Below are 15,764 nucleotides of genomic sequence, written 5' to 3'. Positions count from 1 at the left end.
TAACATTATTTAAATTTAAAGTGATACAACTTAGTTTTATGCAATTAAATAAAATTTAATAGAATTTATACATATATATTATACGTATTTTAAATTCCTACAACCTAAAGTTAATGCAAGTAAATATTGTTCAATAGCATTTAAAGTAATACAACTTAAGTTTATACAACCAAATACAGTTTAATACAAGTTGAAATTAATACAATTTTGGTACAAATTACTACAAATAAATACAAATGAATGCAATCTAAATATAAACTCATACAACTTAAAGTTAATGCAAATAAATACTACTTAATACCACTTACACTTAAACTAGTACAAGTTAAATTTACACAGTTACATATAATTGACTACAATTTAAAATTAAATTAATGTAACTTCAAGTTAATACAATGCAAAATAAGATGAACATCTATCAAACTGATATCAATAGCTACAAAACACCTACAAAATCAACTTTTTGCAAAAACTATGCATCTCTTTTTTGGCCCTGTGGCCAGGCTTCGTGGGTTGGGAATGAACATGTTTGTATTTTCCAGTCTCAGATATTTCTGTTGCCTTGGAGTCCAGTTGATGTTTTCCATTCCAGGTATTTGCACATGTGAGGTCCTTAGGTAATGCTCTTCTCCTTCCCTCAGGAACTCTTCAATTAGTGCCACCTGCAGTTAGAAAGAAATGCTGTCACAAGCAGGTCCATTTGCCTGCATAAAAACTTTAAAAGCTGCTGCAGTCAGTTTAATTCCAAACTGATAATCATTAGAAACAAAAATACACCGAGGCTTCGCTCGGCCAGCTGGTTACAGCCATGGCGCCTGACTTCATCATTATTTTTGTTTTCTCCATTTCTGTTTGGATTCAATTCCTTTGTTGCTGTGGAACAGAGCTCTGCTCAAGATGCAGACCATGCATCGTGAGAGGATCTAAAGAATCCATCTGCCCATTGCAGTTTAAGCTGAAATAATTGAAAAAATAAATCCTGCTTTGCTGTGCTGACATTGGGTGGAGCATGGCTTCTTCAAGCACAGCACAGAGGAAAGGTGTCATAGCTGAGATGGAGACAATACAAAACAACCCACTCCATTTTCAGAAGGCTTGAAACCCAGTTTTTATTCTAGCATGCATGCTTTTTATACATTCTTAAAAAACTCCCAAGTTTACACTTTACTCATAGTCAGAAGAGACAAACAAACTGCTTATTGGAATAGAGAGTTGCAGGTTTCCCTTATTTATCCTTCTTCTTCCTTGGTTTCTATGTCAACAACCTTGGTAGGAAATTCTTTCAGGGGTAAACATGGATCCTCCCATCAAACTCCTGTCTGGCTCACAGAAGTTGCTGCAAAACTTCTTCCCCAGAAAGGACTGGGAATTAATCCAAGCGTGGCTTCCTCTTTTGTTGACCCTGACCTGTCCCTGAGGTGCTCCTCAGCCCTGGCCTTGGACTGGAGCCATGCCACGAGCTCTGCCCCTGCTTTGGGTCAGTGTGGGGGGGTGGTTTTGCGTTGGTGTTTCTGGGTTGGTGTTTTTGGGTCAGTGGGAGGGTGGTTTTGAGAGCCAAGCAGGAAAGTTTATGCACAGTTCCATCTGCTGCCCTGGGGTGCCAAGGGCACAAAGATTAGGGGAGAGAAGCTTTGCCTTCTCCTCCTCCTGCCCATGGAGCTGGCATGGGGCACCTGGTCAGGGCATGGGCTACATGTGGCACCGTGTGTGATGCCGTGGGCAAGAGTTTTGTGCAGTGCTGGTGAAGCTCAGTGGGCACTCATGCCTGGCTTTGGTTCCTGTGCTGCCAGGAGATCCACTGCCACAGGAGCACGGGGAGCTTGGGGCTCTCCAGAGAGCCTCGTGGCTTGGCTCTGCTGTGATGGGCTTGGTGTAGAAACATGCAGAGGATTAGAGAGAGGGCTCCTGGTGGCAGCCTGGTTTTGGAGAAGTTGAAATAAAAGCCTGGGAAATCATGGACTGGCCAAAAGCATGTGGGGAAGGTGGTCCCATAGGGCAGGGGTCCAGTGCAGGGCTTGGCCCTGTTAACCACAGCCACAGAGCCTGCAGGACTCTTCAGCCAGAGACCAAATGAAAGTGTCTGCACGACTTTCCTCTGCCATTAAAAGTGCCTGTTCTGTTTTGGGGGTAGTGCTGGTGTCTGCGTGAGCACAAATGGCAGAAAGAGGCAGGAAAATGAGTGCCAGGTGCTGGGTGGGATGTGAAGTGAGGCTTTTAGTGAGTCAGTCTCATAATCTGAAGGTCATGAGTTTGATCCTTCCACAGGGCACCAGTCTGGAAACTGCCTTCATGGATCCCCTTGATGGGGAGACACCTAAACCATTCTGTGGGATGGGACTTTGGGGTTTTTTTGGTCTTTAGGTTGTTGTTTATTTTTCTCTCATCAAAAGTTTGGTATACAGCCTACATCTCAGACTTAGCACGCAAAGAGAAGGCACCAAAAGTCACAAGACACACTGATTTAAGGTCTTTTAAAACTGTTCTGTCCAATTAACTCCTAGAAAGTACTTTCTTTCTACTTTTTTACTAATAACTAATTAATTTTTTTGTTCACACAACATCTGTATTGCAGTTCTTTGTAACCAATCACCCTGTGCTCCCAACACAGCAGAAAATGGAGGAGATGAAGAACAAGAAGGAGTTCAGACAACGCCCAGAATCCTCCATCTTGTCTTCTATCTTCCTCCATACTAAAAACCTAAAACTCTTAAGTTTTTCACCCTGTGATAAATATACTACTATCTATTTCACACACTCGTAGATTCCAATTCATCCCAAAGTCCTGGAAGCTTTCTCCATGGACAAATGTTAAAAGCAGTGTTCTCGAGAGGATCAGGACTTCTCAGGACAGGCAGAGAAATATTCCCTGTGCCCTGGGTTCCAGCACAAACCAGAGCAGCAGCAGGATTTACAGCAGCTCTTCAGGACCACCCAGCAGTGTCTGTGCTGCTGGGGATGCCAGCAGGCAGCAGCAGAGGAATGATGTTCCTGCCTGGAGCTCTGCTTTGCCGTGCTCTGCCTGTGCTTTCCATATTTATAGAATAGGTGTGGGCTCCAGCCCCCCAGGAAGAGCTGCCCTGGCACATCAGCTGCTGCCATCACCGCACTGTTCCTGGTGCAGCAGATCAGCTGCAGTGCTGCTTGCACAGCAGGGATGCAGCCAGACCCTCACAGGCGCCCAGGCAAACCACAGAACCCTTCCTGGGCTGCTCCTGAGCACGGGCAGAGGCCAAGGCATGGGGTCAGGCTTCACTTGGCACTCCTCTCTTTTCTGCCATTTGAACAGACCAGACTCAAGGATGTTTCCTGCCCAAGGAGCAAGCTGCTCTCCTGCCCTTTGCTGCAGGCTGTTACCTTCTGTATTTTGGTCCACACGCGCTCTCCCTTTCTTCCTGCGAGGATGTCCATGGCATCTGCCATCAGTGACTGCAGCTGTGGCACCAAGATACAATCAGTCAGTGTGGAATTCACTGGGAAATCATTCCTCCGAATACACAAATTAAACCCTAATTCAAATCCTTGCACTGATTTTATGACTCCTCTTGCACACAGTGAGCACAGCCAACTCATCTTTGCTTCAGTCCTTGCATTCTTGTGGATCTAAAATACTGTAGTCCCCTTCCAGGGCAGTCCTGGCACCCTGCACCCTTCCCAACCCCTGGAAAATAGTTCAGATACTCCTAATTCAGAGACAGAGAGGCAAGGATTGGGTCCAGGGTGTGCTGCCCTTAGCATCAATGTTTAGGAACAAACTGGGGAAAACTGGTACTTGAGATCTGTGCTATTGCTGCACTCTAAACAATTCCCTTCCAAAATGTTGGGTTAAGTTAAAGGGAATGCAGACAGAAGCTTTTGGAGTCTCTTCACAAGCATTTTACACAAGGAATTAAGATCTACTAGCACTATAGGTATCAGCATTCCTGGGGTGTGCTCAAGGCACAGGGCACACCCAAAGGTGTCCCTTTAGGGGAGGAGACACACCATCTGTCCACTGATGAACAGCAAGGAGGAGATGTTTCCCCCTCCTCTTTTCCCCCAACCCCCTTGGGTTCCACTTTGGTGGCTGCAGCACTCATCCCAGTGCTGGCCCCTGCTGGAGCTGGGCTGGCTCAGCCAAGGGCCCAGCCCGTGCTTCTCAACAGCCCCAGGGATTCTCCACCGACGTGGGGCACCTCTGCAGCAAGCCTGACAAGTTACCAGGAGCAGGCAGGCAGGTTTGTTCTGAGACAGGGAGCATTTGGTGCTGAGACCCAGCACAGAAAATCAGTTTTCCCTCCTTTCCCCCTCCTTCTCAGCTATACCCTGATTCAGGCTGTTTTGCTGCAGGTGCCTTCTGAGGTCAGAGGTGTCAAGGCAGCAAGAGCTGAATCATTGCAATAATTTTTCCGGACTGATTTGGGGAGGTTTTGGGAGCAGAGAAGGGATTTTCAATAAGTACTGACAGGTGAGTCCTGGTGGATCTGTCAGTGACCCTTGTAGGTGATCAGCTCCTCCTCTGTCAAAGCACTGAAGGAAGATTTGAGAACTCTTTTAGGTCCCTACCTTGGACAAAGGACTTCCAGGGTGTATTGGATTAAACTCTTTTCTGACCCAGAGATGGGGTAACTGAGAGGCATTTTAAAAACCTTTATTTTGTTTTTTTCTATGTAAACCTTCTAGAATTCTCTACAAATCCATTTCCCACAAAGGTGGGAAGTACAGAACTCTGCCCTGGCCCTTCCTGTTCTGTCTCTCAGCCTGCAGAGGCAAAAACAAGTGTTGGAAATCAAAACCTACCAGCTTGTCATCCTGAGAGACTCTCTGCAGGTAGGGAACAGTGGCCAGCTCAGCCATCGCCTGGGCCATCATCTGGGTCTGTTCCTCCCCTCTGTGCAGGTGGCTGAGCAGGCTGGCGTGGTGGAACTGCTCAATGGCCCGTGCACAGGGGCCACGCTCATCCTGTGGGCCCAGAGAAAGAGAGGAGGTGAGAGGAGAGGCACAGGGAACACCCTGGTCCTCGCAGTGCTGTGCCTCCAGGCTTCTCCTCGGTGTTCGTGCTGCTCCTGCTCTGTGCCAGCCAGCACCTTTTGGGCCCTGCTGCTGGGACAGGCTTCAGAGAGGCAACAAGAAGAATTTCTTGCCACGAGCTCTCCAGAAGGACTAGGAAAATAAAGATTACATGATAGATGGGAAGGGGAGACAGCAGATAACAAAGATAAACAGTTTTTTCCTTTGGAATTTGCATTTCCATCAGCCCCTCCTGAACATCTCCTGACTTTCCTGATTGGCTTTTCCAGTCTCAGGGGAGAGGCTGAGGAAAGCATGCAGCACATCAGATCAGGGTTTGGGTGCAGACAGGGCAGCCCATGGTTTGAAAGACAGAGCCTGGAGGAACTGAAGCCTGCAGGGGTGGTCTCTGGCCACCAGGCAGCCAGGAACAGGGCACACATAAAGCATGTTCCAGCTTAGCCAGAGCCATGTGTGTATAAATGATGTCATGAACTTCAGGCTGGGTGGTTGCAAAACAAAGTGGGCAGAATTGACTTCTCTGAAGTGTTGCCATGGTCTGATCAGCTTAGGTTTAGCACTGAGCTGGTTTGGTCAAAACCAGCCTGGGCAGAACAAGAAGCTGGATTACACGTTTGCATCTTCAAATGAGGAAGAGAGCAGCAGAAAGAAATGTTTGTTCTGTTAAACCCCAAAGATATTTTTTTTCCTCTCCAAGTAGCTTGTAAGGCTTGAGTCTGTAGCTGAAGTTTGGCCATTTTTAATTTAGCTTACGTGTGATGGAAATAAGATGGAATCATGTTTGCAGCTTGAAGACAGTTGTGGAATACTTTAAAAGAAACAAAAGTGGCCCAGTCTCTGTCAGGGCCATAAAGAGAGGTCAGTCCCCAGCAGCAGAGCACCTCTGGCTCTGTGCCCATCTCTGTTCCCAGGCAGAACTGGCACTGCCCTCTGCTCCTTGGGTCAGAGGTTCCATCTTGCTGGGATCACTGAATGCTCTGAAAACTGAAGGGAAAGGGAATATGTTTCCCCTGACAATGGACATGGACCTGGCAGCTGTTTTTTCCAATCCAGTGACTCTCTTTTCTCTCCTGGGGCTTTCCTCCTCTCTGTGGCAGCTCTCACAGCGATCCCTGGGGCTGGATATGAGCCCACAGGCCCCCAGTTCAGCCCAGTTCCCTGTCCTTGCTGCTCTGGAGGTGGCACCAGGGAAGCCCTGGCCTAAGCCATGGGGCTGCTGTGCCAGCCCCCTTGGAGAAAAGGTCACTTGGCTGCTGCCTTACCTGGTGCTGGGGTTTCACCTGGGTTTTCTGGGAGTGCACTTAGGTTTCAGCAAGAATATTTGAATGTCAGAGGGGAGGTGTAAAGCTGATAGAAAATACTGCTGTGTGGGAACCCTGTAAATTCCTACAGTGGGGACTGTAGCAGCACTCTGCTCTCATCTCTGACAGGATGAGTTTCTTTTCCCTGTGCCCTGAAAACAAGACCTCTCTGCTTATCTCTGCTTGAACTGTGTGGTCCTGTTTCTCCAAATTAATTTACAGAAGAGGGGAGTCATGGGGAGTGCAAAACCTGACTGATTTCCAAGTTTTTTCTTTTCCTGTTACTCTTTTGAGAACGCAGTAGTTGCAATAGAGGAATCTCACCTCCAAAAGCAAAGAGAGAATTGGGGGGATCAAAAAATTTTTTAAATGGCAGTTTTTCTGGGACTTTCAGAAAGACCAGGATTTTATTGTGTTGCCAGTATCCAGCCCAGACTCTGTTTGTAGTTGTAGCTTTGAGAGGAATGCCCCCAGCAGCAATAGATCCTCCCCTTTCCCAGAGCTGCCATTTGCACTACTCTGCACATCTGGGGCTTTTGGTCATCCAGAGCCAAGAGGAAAAGGCTTCAGGAAAGTACTACAAAGAAGCAGCTGTGTTTCCTCAGGGCTGCCTGCCCTCCATCCACTCCACTTCCCTCAGGCCAGTGTGGATGCTTTTGGCCAAGCCCTGCACACAAGCTCCATGCTCACTGCTGCTACAAGGAAAGGAGTCTGAGCTTCCCCAGATCACTAGCTCATGTTTCTTTGCTCAGCAGAATAATTGAAGAATTGCATGGAAACAGTCTCGTCTACGTGTACATTTGGTTGTTGACCCTTGTGGTAATTGTCAGCCCCAGTGCTAAAAGCTGAACCCATTATGGCAGAAGGGGTGGAGCAGAGGGTAACCACCATCATCTGCCACATCAGAAGGTGCTTCACACCTTCACTCTGTAGGGATCTGGATCTCAGTCACTAGAAATGCTTCAAGGAGCAGTGATGACTCCTGATGGAGCTCGGGGTGGGAGGTGCAGTCTACTGTGGGTATGAAATAAGAGTGAGGGAACTGTGTTGGTGGTTGTGTGCAGTAGGGGTATGATATCAGAGGCAATAAAGATGGGAGGAAATTGCATGCAGAGGGACTTTCAAGAAGCTGTGGTCACTGTTAAGTCATTAGGACTGGTTTTTAAAAGAGTCTGAACCCACCAGACCTCTGTTCCTAATGCCATTCACGGAGCATTTCTGGACACTGCAGGAGCAGGTGCAGCAGGAGTTACCCCCAAAAGCACATGTTCTTCCCACACACCACATACCAGAAAAGGGAATGGGATACTCACCTTTATCTTGGAGCTTCCTATAAAAGCCATGGCTGCCATGATCCTTTGCCCAGTGTTCTGCCAAAATGTTTCTGCTTCTTCCTCCGTGCTGGGACTGAAAGTTATTTTCTGGCCTAGGAGGTGAAATCACAGAATCACAGAGGCTGTGTTTATTAATCTCCATTTTCAGATCCATTTTAGGGGATCTGGCAGGATGTTGGGTGACCTGGAGAAGGAGTGAAGAGGATGGGAAGATCTGCCTGGGCCGTCAGGGCTGGAAATGGGTCCAAGACACCCCTCACCCCCTCATTTAGTAAGGATGGTGGGGGTCACCCCCGAGCCAGGCCAATCCTTGAGCAACTTAGCACACCTGGAAAGACTGGCAGTTTTTGGGTTACCAACTTCTCCACAGTTTTTCCAATCTCTTTGTTCCTGAAGCCCAGAGTCAGTAAGTACTGCTGGCCAGGATGAGATTCAGCCTTCTCTGGCAACAGGTGAATTCCATGAGGATCTGCACAGGGAAAGGAAAATAATTTCCACTGTCATATTTCTTTTCAGCTGTAAGAGAAGTTACTTTTTGGGAGAAAAATACGAGAAGTCTCCAGAAACCTTCCCAAAACTCAGATGACAAAACCAACACATCCAGCCCTCACTGGGGTTTGAATCTTGGGGCTCTGCAGTCTTTTGCATCAACAGCTTAAATTTCACTGATGCCTGAGATAAAGCATATTCTGCCCAATTCCCCACAGTGGTGGAAGTGTCTGAAGGCTAAGCAGCTCAAACTCTGCAACTCTCTCCAACTCTTTGGAATTCAGCTGCACAAACACAGTCCACGGTGTTTAAGGGCAGCTGAAACCTGCTGTTACCTGTAAATATGTGCTGCACATAATCTGGATGCTTCTCTGCAAAGGTTTTGTTGGCCTCCTTGATCTTGTCAGCCTTGTCCTCTTTCTCAAAAGGTGTGTACAGAGCAGAAAAAGAGACTTCTCCACTGAGGGCTTCTTGAGTCATAGCCTAAAAAAGGGGCAGAGAAATGACAAATTTAATGTTGGGTAGAGGCTAGTTAGAAAAACCCAAACAAAACAACTCAGTGGTTTGGAAGGATACTCCATGAACCTCCATCTTCAAGGAGGAAACAGGGACAGGAGAAACTCTTTCAGATGGAGGGAAAAAGTGACTCTGAAAGTCACATCAGGGAGACTTATGAAAAAATGCCTTCATCAGCCGTATCCAGAGCTGTTGTGTCAGGGGAGGTTTGGGTTGGATATGGGGACAGGCTCTTCCCCCAGAGGGTGGTCAGGCACTGGAACAGGCTCCCTGGGGAAGTGGTCACAGCTCCAGGCCTGACAGAGCTCCAGGAGCTGTGGGACAACACTCTCAGGCACAGAGTGTGTCCCTCGGGAGTGGCCCTGTGCCGGGCCAGGAGTTGGGGTTCCTCAGCCATCCTTGGGGGCCCCTCCCTGCTGGGAAGAATGGAATTCAGCAAGAAAGTCTCACAGATATGTGTGTTTGGCAGAAAGATCTCTGAATGTAGAACAAGATAAAGGAATAGAGATGGAAGCAAGTTTTGATATAGAAGAATAATAGAAGTGTAGATTGAGGTTTGCTGAGTCAGTCTTGCTGGACAACAAAGAAGGCAAAGGTTATGTTGAGATGGAAAGAGGTTTTATGACTTAGAGCAAAGGATAAGCTGACCACAAACAAAAGGGTGTTTTTACCAAGCAGAAAGATAGCACAGGCAAACAAGACATGTCCATGTGGCAAGTGGAAAAAAGGTCTAAGAATTTTCCACTGCAAGAAAACTGAAAAGCAACTTTAAGCTTAAACTGTACCATGCTAACCCATCTGATTGGGTAGTATTAACCATAATATGGTAATGACAGTAGTTATGATAGGTTATAGGTAAAAGTAAAGGGATAGATTGGTTGTTATGTATTCAAATGCTTAGCAAAGAAAAATACATAGTGCAATATAGCCAAAACTGAAGGGTCTTCAGGCTTGTCAGCAGCTGGAACTGACAGCTGTAGGTGCAGGCTCTGTCACCCACGACCCGTGACTGCTGTAACAACTTGGATACAATAACTGCATTTTGTATACAATAAACAGCAGTTTGTGTACAACAAACTGCATTTTGTATGCGATAAACTGCAGTTTGTATACAATAAACAGCAGGTTGCATACAATAAGGAGCATTTAGTATACAGTAAACTGCATTTTGTATGCAATAAGCAGCATTTTGTATACAATAAATTGCATTTTGTATGCAATAAACTGCATTTTGTATACAATAAAGTGCATTTTGTATATAATAAATTGCATTTTGTATGCAATAAACTTCACTTTGTATGCAATAAGCAGCATTTTATATACCATAAATTGCATTTTGTATACAATAAAGTGCATTTTGTATGCAATAAACTGCACTTTGTATGCAATAAGCAGCATTTTGTATACAATAAAGTGCATTTTGTATATAATAAATTGCATTTTGTATGCAATAAACTTCACTTTGTATGCAATAAGCAGCATTTTATATACCATAAATTGCATTTTGTATACAATAAAGTGCATTTTGTATGCAATAAACTGCACTTTGTATGCAATAAGCAGCATTTTGTATACAATAAAGTGCATTTTGTATATAATAAATTGCATTTTGTATACAATAAACTTCATTTTGTATGCAATAAGCAGCATTTTGTATACAATAAAGTGCATTTTGCATACAATAAAGTGCATTTTGTATACAATAAAGTGCATTTTGTATGCAGTAAAGTGCATTTTGTATACAATAAAGTGCATTTTGAAGAGCCGCCCGGAGCCCCCATCTCTCCTGGGCTCTGTCTCCTCCCAGCCCGCTCCAGGCTGCTCCCCAGCCGTCGCTGTCACCTGCCAGTAGAGCTGCAGCAGGTCACTGGTGTTCGGCGCCGCGCCCTCGGCCAGCACGTACAGACAGTGCGCCACCATGGCGCTCCTGCGGACAGAGGCAGAGAGAGGAGTGGGCAGGCAGACAAGGGCTCTGGGCCAGGCTGGAAGCAGGTCCTGTTCAAAGAGGGGCGGGTGAGCTTTATAACAAAGGTTACACGGAGCTGTCCGTCCTTGTCCAGCCTTTGGACAAGCATCAGCAGACGCATTTTTAGCTCCTCGAGCTTCCTGCCAGCAAACAGCCCTGGATGTCATTTAGGGCCACAACTGGGATTGTTATAGCAGCTGGGAGGACTGGAGCTCTGCTGCCCCTGAGGTCACACACACAAAGCCAGTGCAAAGCTGCCATGGATTTGGGCAAAGCCTGGCTCTTGGGGATGTGTCACTGCTGAGAGCTGCAGGGAAAGGGATGCAGAGGAGCTCTCTGGAGGGAGCCCGAGCAGCAGAAGTACCTGGCAGCCTCCGAGTATCTGTGCAGGCACCGAAAGCAGGCAGCCTGGCGCAGGTGATTGCAGAAGTGAGAGGGGTTCTGAATGATGCTCCTGGGGGAGAGAAGAGGGGTGGACAAGGTTAGGCTGGGATTTCTTACACCACTAAAGCTCCTAAGAATCAAGTGGTGACTGAGGTAGACTCCATATGCACTTCTGCTCTGTAACTCAGTGCTACATCTCAAATGTCAGGTGAACTCTCTGTCTCTGTGTCCCTCTCCCTGTCTCTCCAGCTGTGACTGATGAAGAAAACATTACTAAAAATATTACTTAAAGGTTCATTTTATTGTGGTTTTATCCTAAATGCAATTTCATTAGGGCTTTGTGTATTGCTCTAGAAAAAATGCTCCAGGGATAATATTCTCTCTTGCCTTTGGCATGTAGGTACCAGAAGCAAAACTGCCACAGCACAAGTTCTTGTTAGCCCCCAGCTGCCCAAACAGGAGCAGCAGGTGTCTGGCCCATCTCCCTGGAAGCACTGTGCACCTGGAATGTCTCACAAAGTGAACCTGAGATATTTTGAAATATTCTCTGTACAAGGCACAGGTGCAGCATGGGCAAACCTTGGCCTGTGTGTCAGACCCTTCAACAGATGCCATTAGTCCAGCCTAAGCACCAGCTCCACGTGTAAGGTGCATTGTCTGCTTTCCTCTTTTCTCACTATTTGGCTGATTCTTCCTGCACAACATTCATTCCTAGTCTTTGTTTCATTTTGGATTTCAGTCTGAGCAGTGAATCCAATCCTCGTTTCCTCTTACCTGTGGGAATGATGCAGAGCAAGGCCAGGCTGCCCCAGCTTTAAGTAGCAGATGGCAAGCTTTGACTCGATCCAGCTGACAAGCCTGGAAATATCATCTGGAGAGGACTTCAAGGGATCCTCTAGAGCAAAGCCTTTACTGCAAAGCTGCACATGAAACAAAGACATGATTTGCAAATAGAATACACCATTTGCTGCGTGGAAACACATTTTGTGACTGATCAGTGGAGAAAACTGAGGTCTAATAGACTCTGGCTTTAACTAAAGTCAGCATTACAAAAACCACAGAGGACAGAAGGGGCTTTCAGGGGTGTTCTAGGAGTTTTGTTTCTGAGAGTTGGATTTAGAGGCTGCTGAGAAGCACCAGCCCTACAGTTCTGTGATGTCCCAGTCAGTCTGTCTGCAATCCCAGGGATGAATTCCCTCATCCATTTTCCTGGTACATCCATTCACCAGCCTTTCCTCTCAGGAGGAGACAAGTTCTCCTTTCTTCTTAAGTGACCTGTGGTGCTGTTCCTACCACAGCTCATTTCAGAACATAGGGGGCAAAAAAGCACTTAAAAGGTGTGACAACTTATCATTTTGCTCACTGACTGCTATAATATTTATTGCTTAAAAAATTACTTCAATATTGTAGAAAAAAAAAATTGAATAGGATATTTGCCTGTGAACTGGAAACCCCTAATATTTGACAAATGCTTTTGAATGAAGTTTGGCAGAACAGTGCTAAAAAAAAGTGCAGTCCCTTTCTGAGAGTTTCAAGTGCCTGGCTGATGGTATTGGAGTCAGAGTGGAGAGAAAGCATTAGCTGGGGCAGAGTGAAAACTCCTCAGTTATTGAAAGGACATTTGTTGCTGATAGAGCTAAGATTAAAGAGAGGAGCATTTTTTTAACTCTATGGGATTTGAATTTCCTCCACACATCAACACACTTAAGAACTTGGAGAAAGGTACAAAATTACCTGACATTCTTTGGTTCAGTCCAACACTTCCCCCCTTCTGTGGCTTATTTACAACTCCCACTTTCCAGATTCCAGGCGAAATCACATCTCAGCATTTCTCTCCAACCCTAGGCACTCCAGGTTGGTGCCCCTGGTTCCCCTCACTATTCCTGCCCCAGGGAGTGCAGGCACAGCCCTGGCTTTGCTGTGCAGGGGTCACACCTGCTGTAGGGTCACAGCCCTTTAGCCCCATACCTCCAGAGCCGTGGAGAACTTGGCGGCGGCCGCCGCGAAATTGCGCTGCCGGCACCGAGCGTTGCCATCCCGCAGGGCTGCCCGCAGCCCCGCGCCAGCACGGTGCCACCGGCTGTCCCCCGGGCCTTGGGCAGGAGCCTGAGCCTCTGCTGGTGGCCCTGCTGGTGGCCCTGCTGGTGGCCTTGCTGGTGGCACTGCAGGCGTCACTGGCTCGCCAGACTCGAACTCGGTGTCCACCTCATCGGCGCAGATCAACTCCTCTTCTATTTCCCAGAGTCTGGAGAGAGGGATGTGAAGCGGAGGGCTCGGGAATGTCCCTGTGCCACTGTCTGCTGCTGGTGCTTCTGCTTTTGTCCCGGACACATCGTCAAGGCTTCCTGCTTTGCGCTTACAGCTCGCTCTGTCTGCGCCGCTCGGGGATCGTTCTTTGGGTTCTTTTGCCTCCTGCCAAGCCTGCAGGAGAGGGAGTGGGAGGTGAGGGGAGAATCGTGGGATTTAAAGTCATTTCAGAGAATCCCAGAATGGTTTGGGTTGGAAGGGACCTCAAAGGTCATCTCATTCCAGCTCTTTGCCATGGGCAGGGACACTTCTGCTATCCCAGGCTGCTCCAAGCCTGTCCAGCCTGGCCTTGGGCACTGCCAGGGATCCAGGGGCAGCCACAGCTGCTCTGGGCACTCTGTGCCAGGACCTCAGCATCCTCACAGCCACGAGTTTCTTCCTCATGTCCAATCTAAATCTCTTTCAGCTTAAAGCCATTCCCCCTTGTGCTTGTCACGGCTTGCCTTTGCAAAATGTCCCAGCAGAGCTTTGTTTTGTTCCCAGAAGTGATTTCTGACAATGCTTTACTGTGGATTTTAGCACCAAACAAGAGGATATAAAGGGGCAATATGTTAAAATTAGCTGCCTTCCATTCTTTTGGCTTTACTGGATACATTGTAATAAATGGGTTGGGAACATCTTATTAAATTAAACTGGATGAAGAAAAAAACCCAGAATTAAATAAAATGCAAGTGTCAGGGAAAAAAAATGTCTTTTCATTTCTAATGTTCCTTCTGTGCTTTATCCTGCTAAGAGGAGGGCAGGTGTTGTGTCCTATTCCAAAGTACCATTTGAGGTGCCTCTTCTGATCCCAGCAAGAATGGGTGTTCATTCATGTAGAGCCAATTTCAGAATCTGCTTAAACATATGAAATCTATTTCTACTCTGAGCAACTTGCTTGTGCTTAGGACACGTATTACTATTATTACACTGAGATTAAATAACACATCAGAGATCAGGTTCCTGTTCTATTTGTTTGTGTTTGCCACCAAAGATGTTGTTAAACCAATGGAACAAAAGAAAGAAGTCTCTTTTGGGGTTAAAATGGGGATCCAGAGGTCAGGCACAGAGAAATGAACCCCACTCAGGGACACACAGGAGAGCCATGGCCGAGCAGCTTCTCCCTTGCAGGGTTCCTGCAGTTCTCTTCCCCTTAGGGAATTCCCATTTCAAAAGGGTCCTGAGCTCAGCACAGCTGGACTCACCTCAGGGGCTCTTGAGGAAGCTTCCTGTTGAAGAAACATTTGGGAAGGGAACTGCTGGCTCAGTCCAAGCTCCTGGAAGAACACAGGGATGAGCACACTCAGGTTTGCATGGCTGTCCCTGAGGACATTGCTCCTCAAAGTTTTCCCAGCCTATCCCAGCTCAGGAATTCATGCTCAGCTTTTCCTCCCCTCCTTGGGAATCCTTTCAGTCCTGGCCTTTGAAAATGGAACAAACAGAACCTGCTGGAAGAGGCCTTACTTGATGAGAACACCAGAAGGGAAGTTGTTCTGAGCCCCATTCCACCGGGCCTTGAACACTTCCAGGACAACTCTCTTTGCTGTGGGCAACCTGTGCCAGAGCCTCTCCACCCTCCTCACCATTCCTCCTCCTCCAGGGAGGAATTTCTTCCCAAGATCCAGTTGAACCCTGCCCTTTGTCAGCTGGAAGCCATTCCCCTTGTGCTGTCCCTGCAGGTCCTTGTCCAAAGTCCCTCCCCAGCTCTCCCTGAGTCCCTTCAGGGGCTGGAAGAAGCTCTAAGGTTTCTCCCGAGCCTTCTTCAGGCAGAGGGGTCCCACTTCTCTCAGCATATCAGAAATGTTCCAGCTCCCCCAGCATCCTCTGATCCCTCCTGTGGGCTCCTCTGGGCCACAAGGAATCATCTGGGAGGGGACTGGGAGACACCGATGGCAGTGTCTGGGCAGTGCTGGGGCTGGGCTGTAAACTGGGGTGCTGGGAATGCAAGGAAAAGCTGCTCCCTCCTTAGTGCCCACAGTGATAGGAAATGTGGGTGTGACCTGGCATGGCTGCTCCCTGGCATGGCCAGCAGCCCCAGTTCCCTGGCATGGCCAGCAGCCCCTGCTCCCTGGCATGGCCAGCAGCCCCAGTTCCCTGGCATGGCCACTCCCTGCTCCCTGGCATGGCCAGCAGCCCCAGTTCCCTGGCGTGGCCAGCAGCCCCAGTTCCCTGGCATGGCCAGCAGCCCAAGTTTCTGGTATGGCCAGCAGCCCCAGTTCCCTGGCATGGCCACTCCCTGCTCCCTGGCATGGCCACTCCCTGCTCCCTGGCATGGCCAGCAGCCCTAGGGCCAGCACCAAAGCTGCTGCCAGCTCCAGAGCAGCCCCTCGGGAATGCCCTGGTGTTCCCAAAGGGAACCATTCCCCACGGGACAGCCCAAGCCCCCCCAGGCCCCCTCTGGGCCCGGCACAGGGGGAGCTGCCCCTTCCCCACTCACCTGCCAGGGCTCCATCAGCCGTTCTGGCAGTTGCTGGGCTCCAG

The 15,764-nt window shown here is 47.9% G+C and overlaps 1 protein-coding gene across 1 annotated transcript; it reads right to left on the bottom strand.

The window, feature by feature from the left end:
• Positions 1–239: 239 nt before the first annotated feature.
• SPATA16 (spermatogenesis associated 16) lies at positions 240–15,764 on the bottom strand. The gene is made up of 12 exons (XM_039713322.1): positions 15,721–15,764; positions 14,489–14,560; positions 12,966–13,418; positions 11,772–11,917; positions 10,978–11,067; positions 10,490–10,574; positions 8,467–8,614; positions 7,971–8,111; positions 7,622–7,734; positions 4,777–4,938; positions 3,355–3,432; positions 240–662 (listed from the first exon to the last, which is right to left on the bottom strand). The coding sequence occupies exons 1-12, from the start codon at positions 15,733–15,735 to the stop codon at positions 456–458; spliced, it is 1,710 nt and encodes a 569-aa protein (XP_039569256.1). The 5' UTR covers positions 15,736–15,764; the 3' UTR covers positions 240–455.

Source organism: Passer montanus, unplaced genomic scaffold (assembly GCF_014805655.1).
Source record: "Passer montanus isolate IOZ18808 unplaced genomic scaffold, ASM1480565v1 scaffold281, whole genome shotgun sequence".
Classification (NCBI taxonomy): domain Eukaryota; kingdom Metazoa; phylum Chordata; class Aves; order Passeriformes; family Passeridae; genus Passer; species Passer montanus.
The sequence above is the reverse complement of the archived record's forward strand: the minus strand, read 5'-3'. Positions and strand labels throughout refer to the sequence as shown.

What these genes read in the sequence shown, in the direction of transcription:
- SPATA16 (XM_039713322.1), bottom strand. An exon ending in CTTCCTCAAGAGCCCCTGAG is followed by an intron (nt 13,419 to 14,488) that starts GTGAGTCCAGCT and finishes CCTCTCCTGCAG; the next exon opens with GCTTGGCAGGAGGCAAAAGA. An exon ending in AGATACTCGGAGGCTGCCAG is followed by an intron (nt 10,575 to 10,977) that starts GTACTTCTGCTG and finishes CTCTGTCCGCAG; the next exon opens with GAGCGCCATGGTGGCGCACT.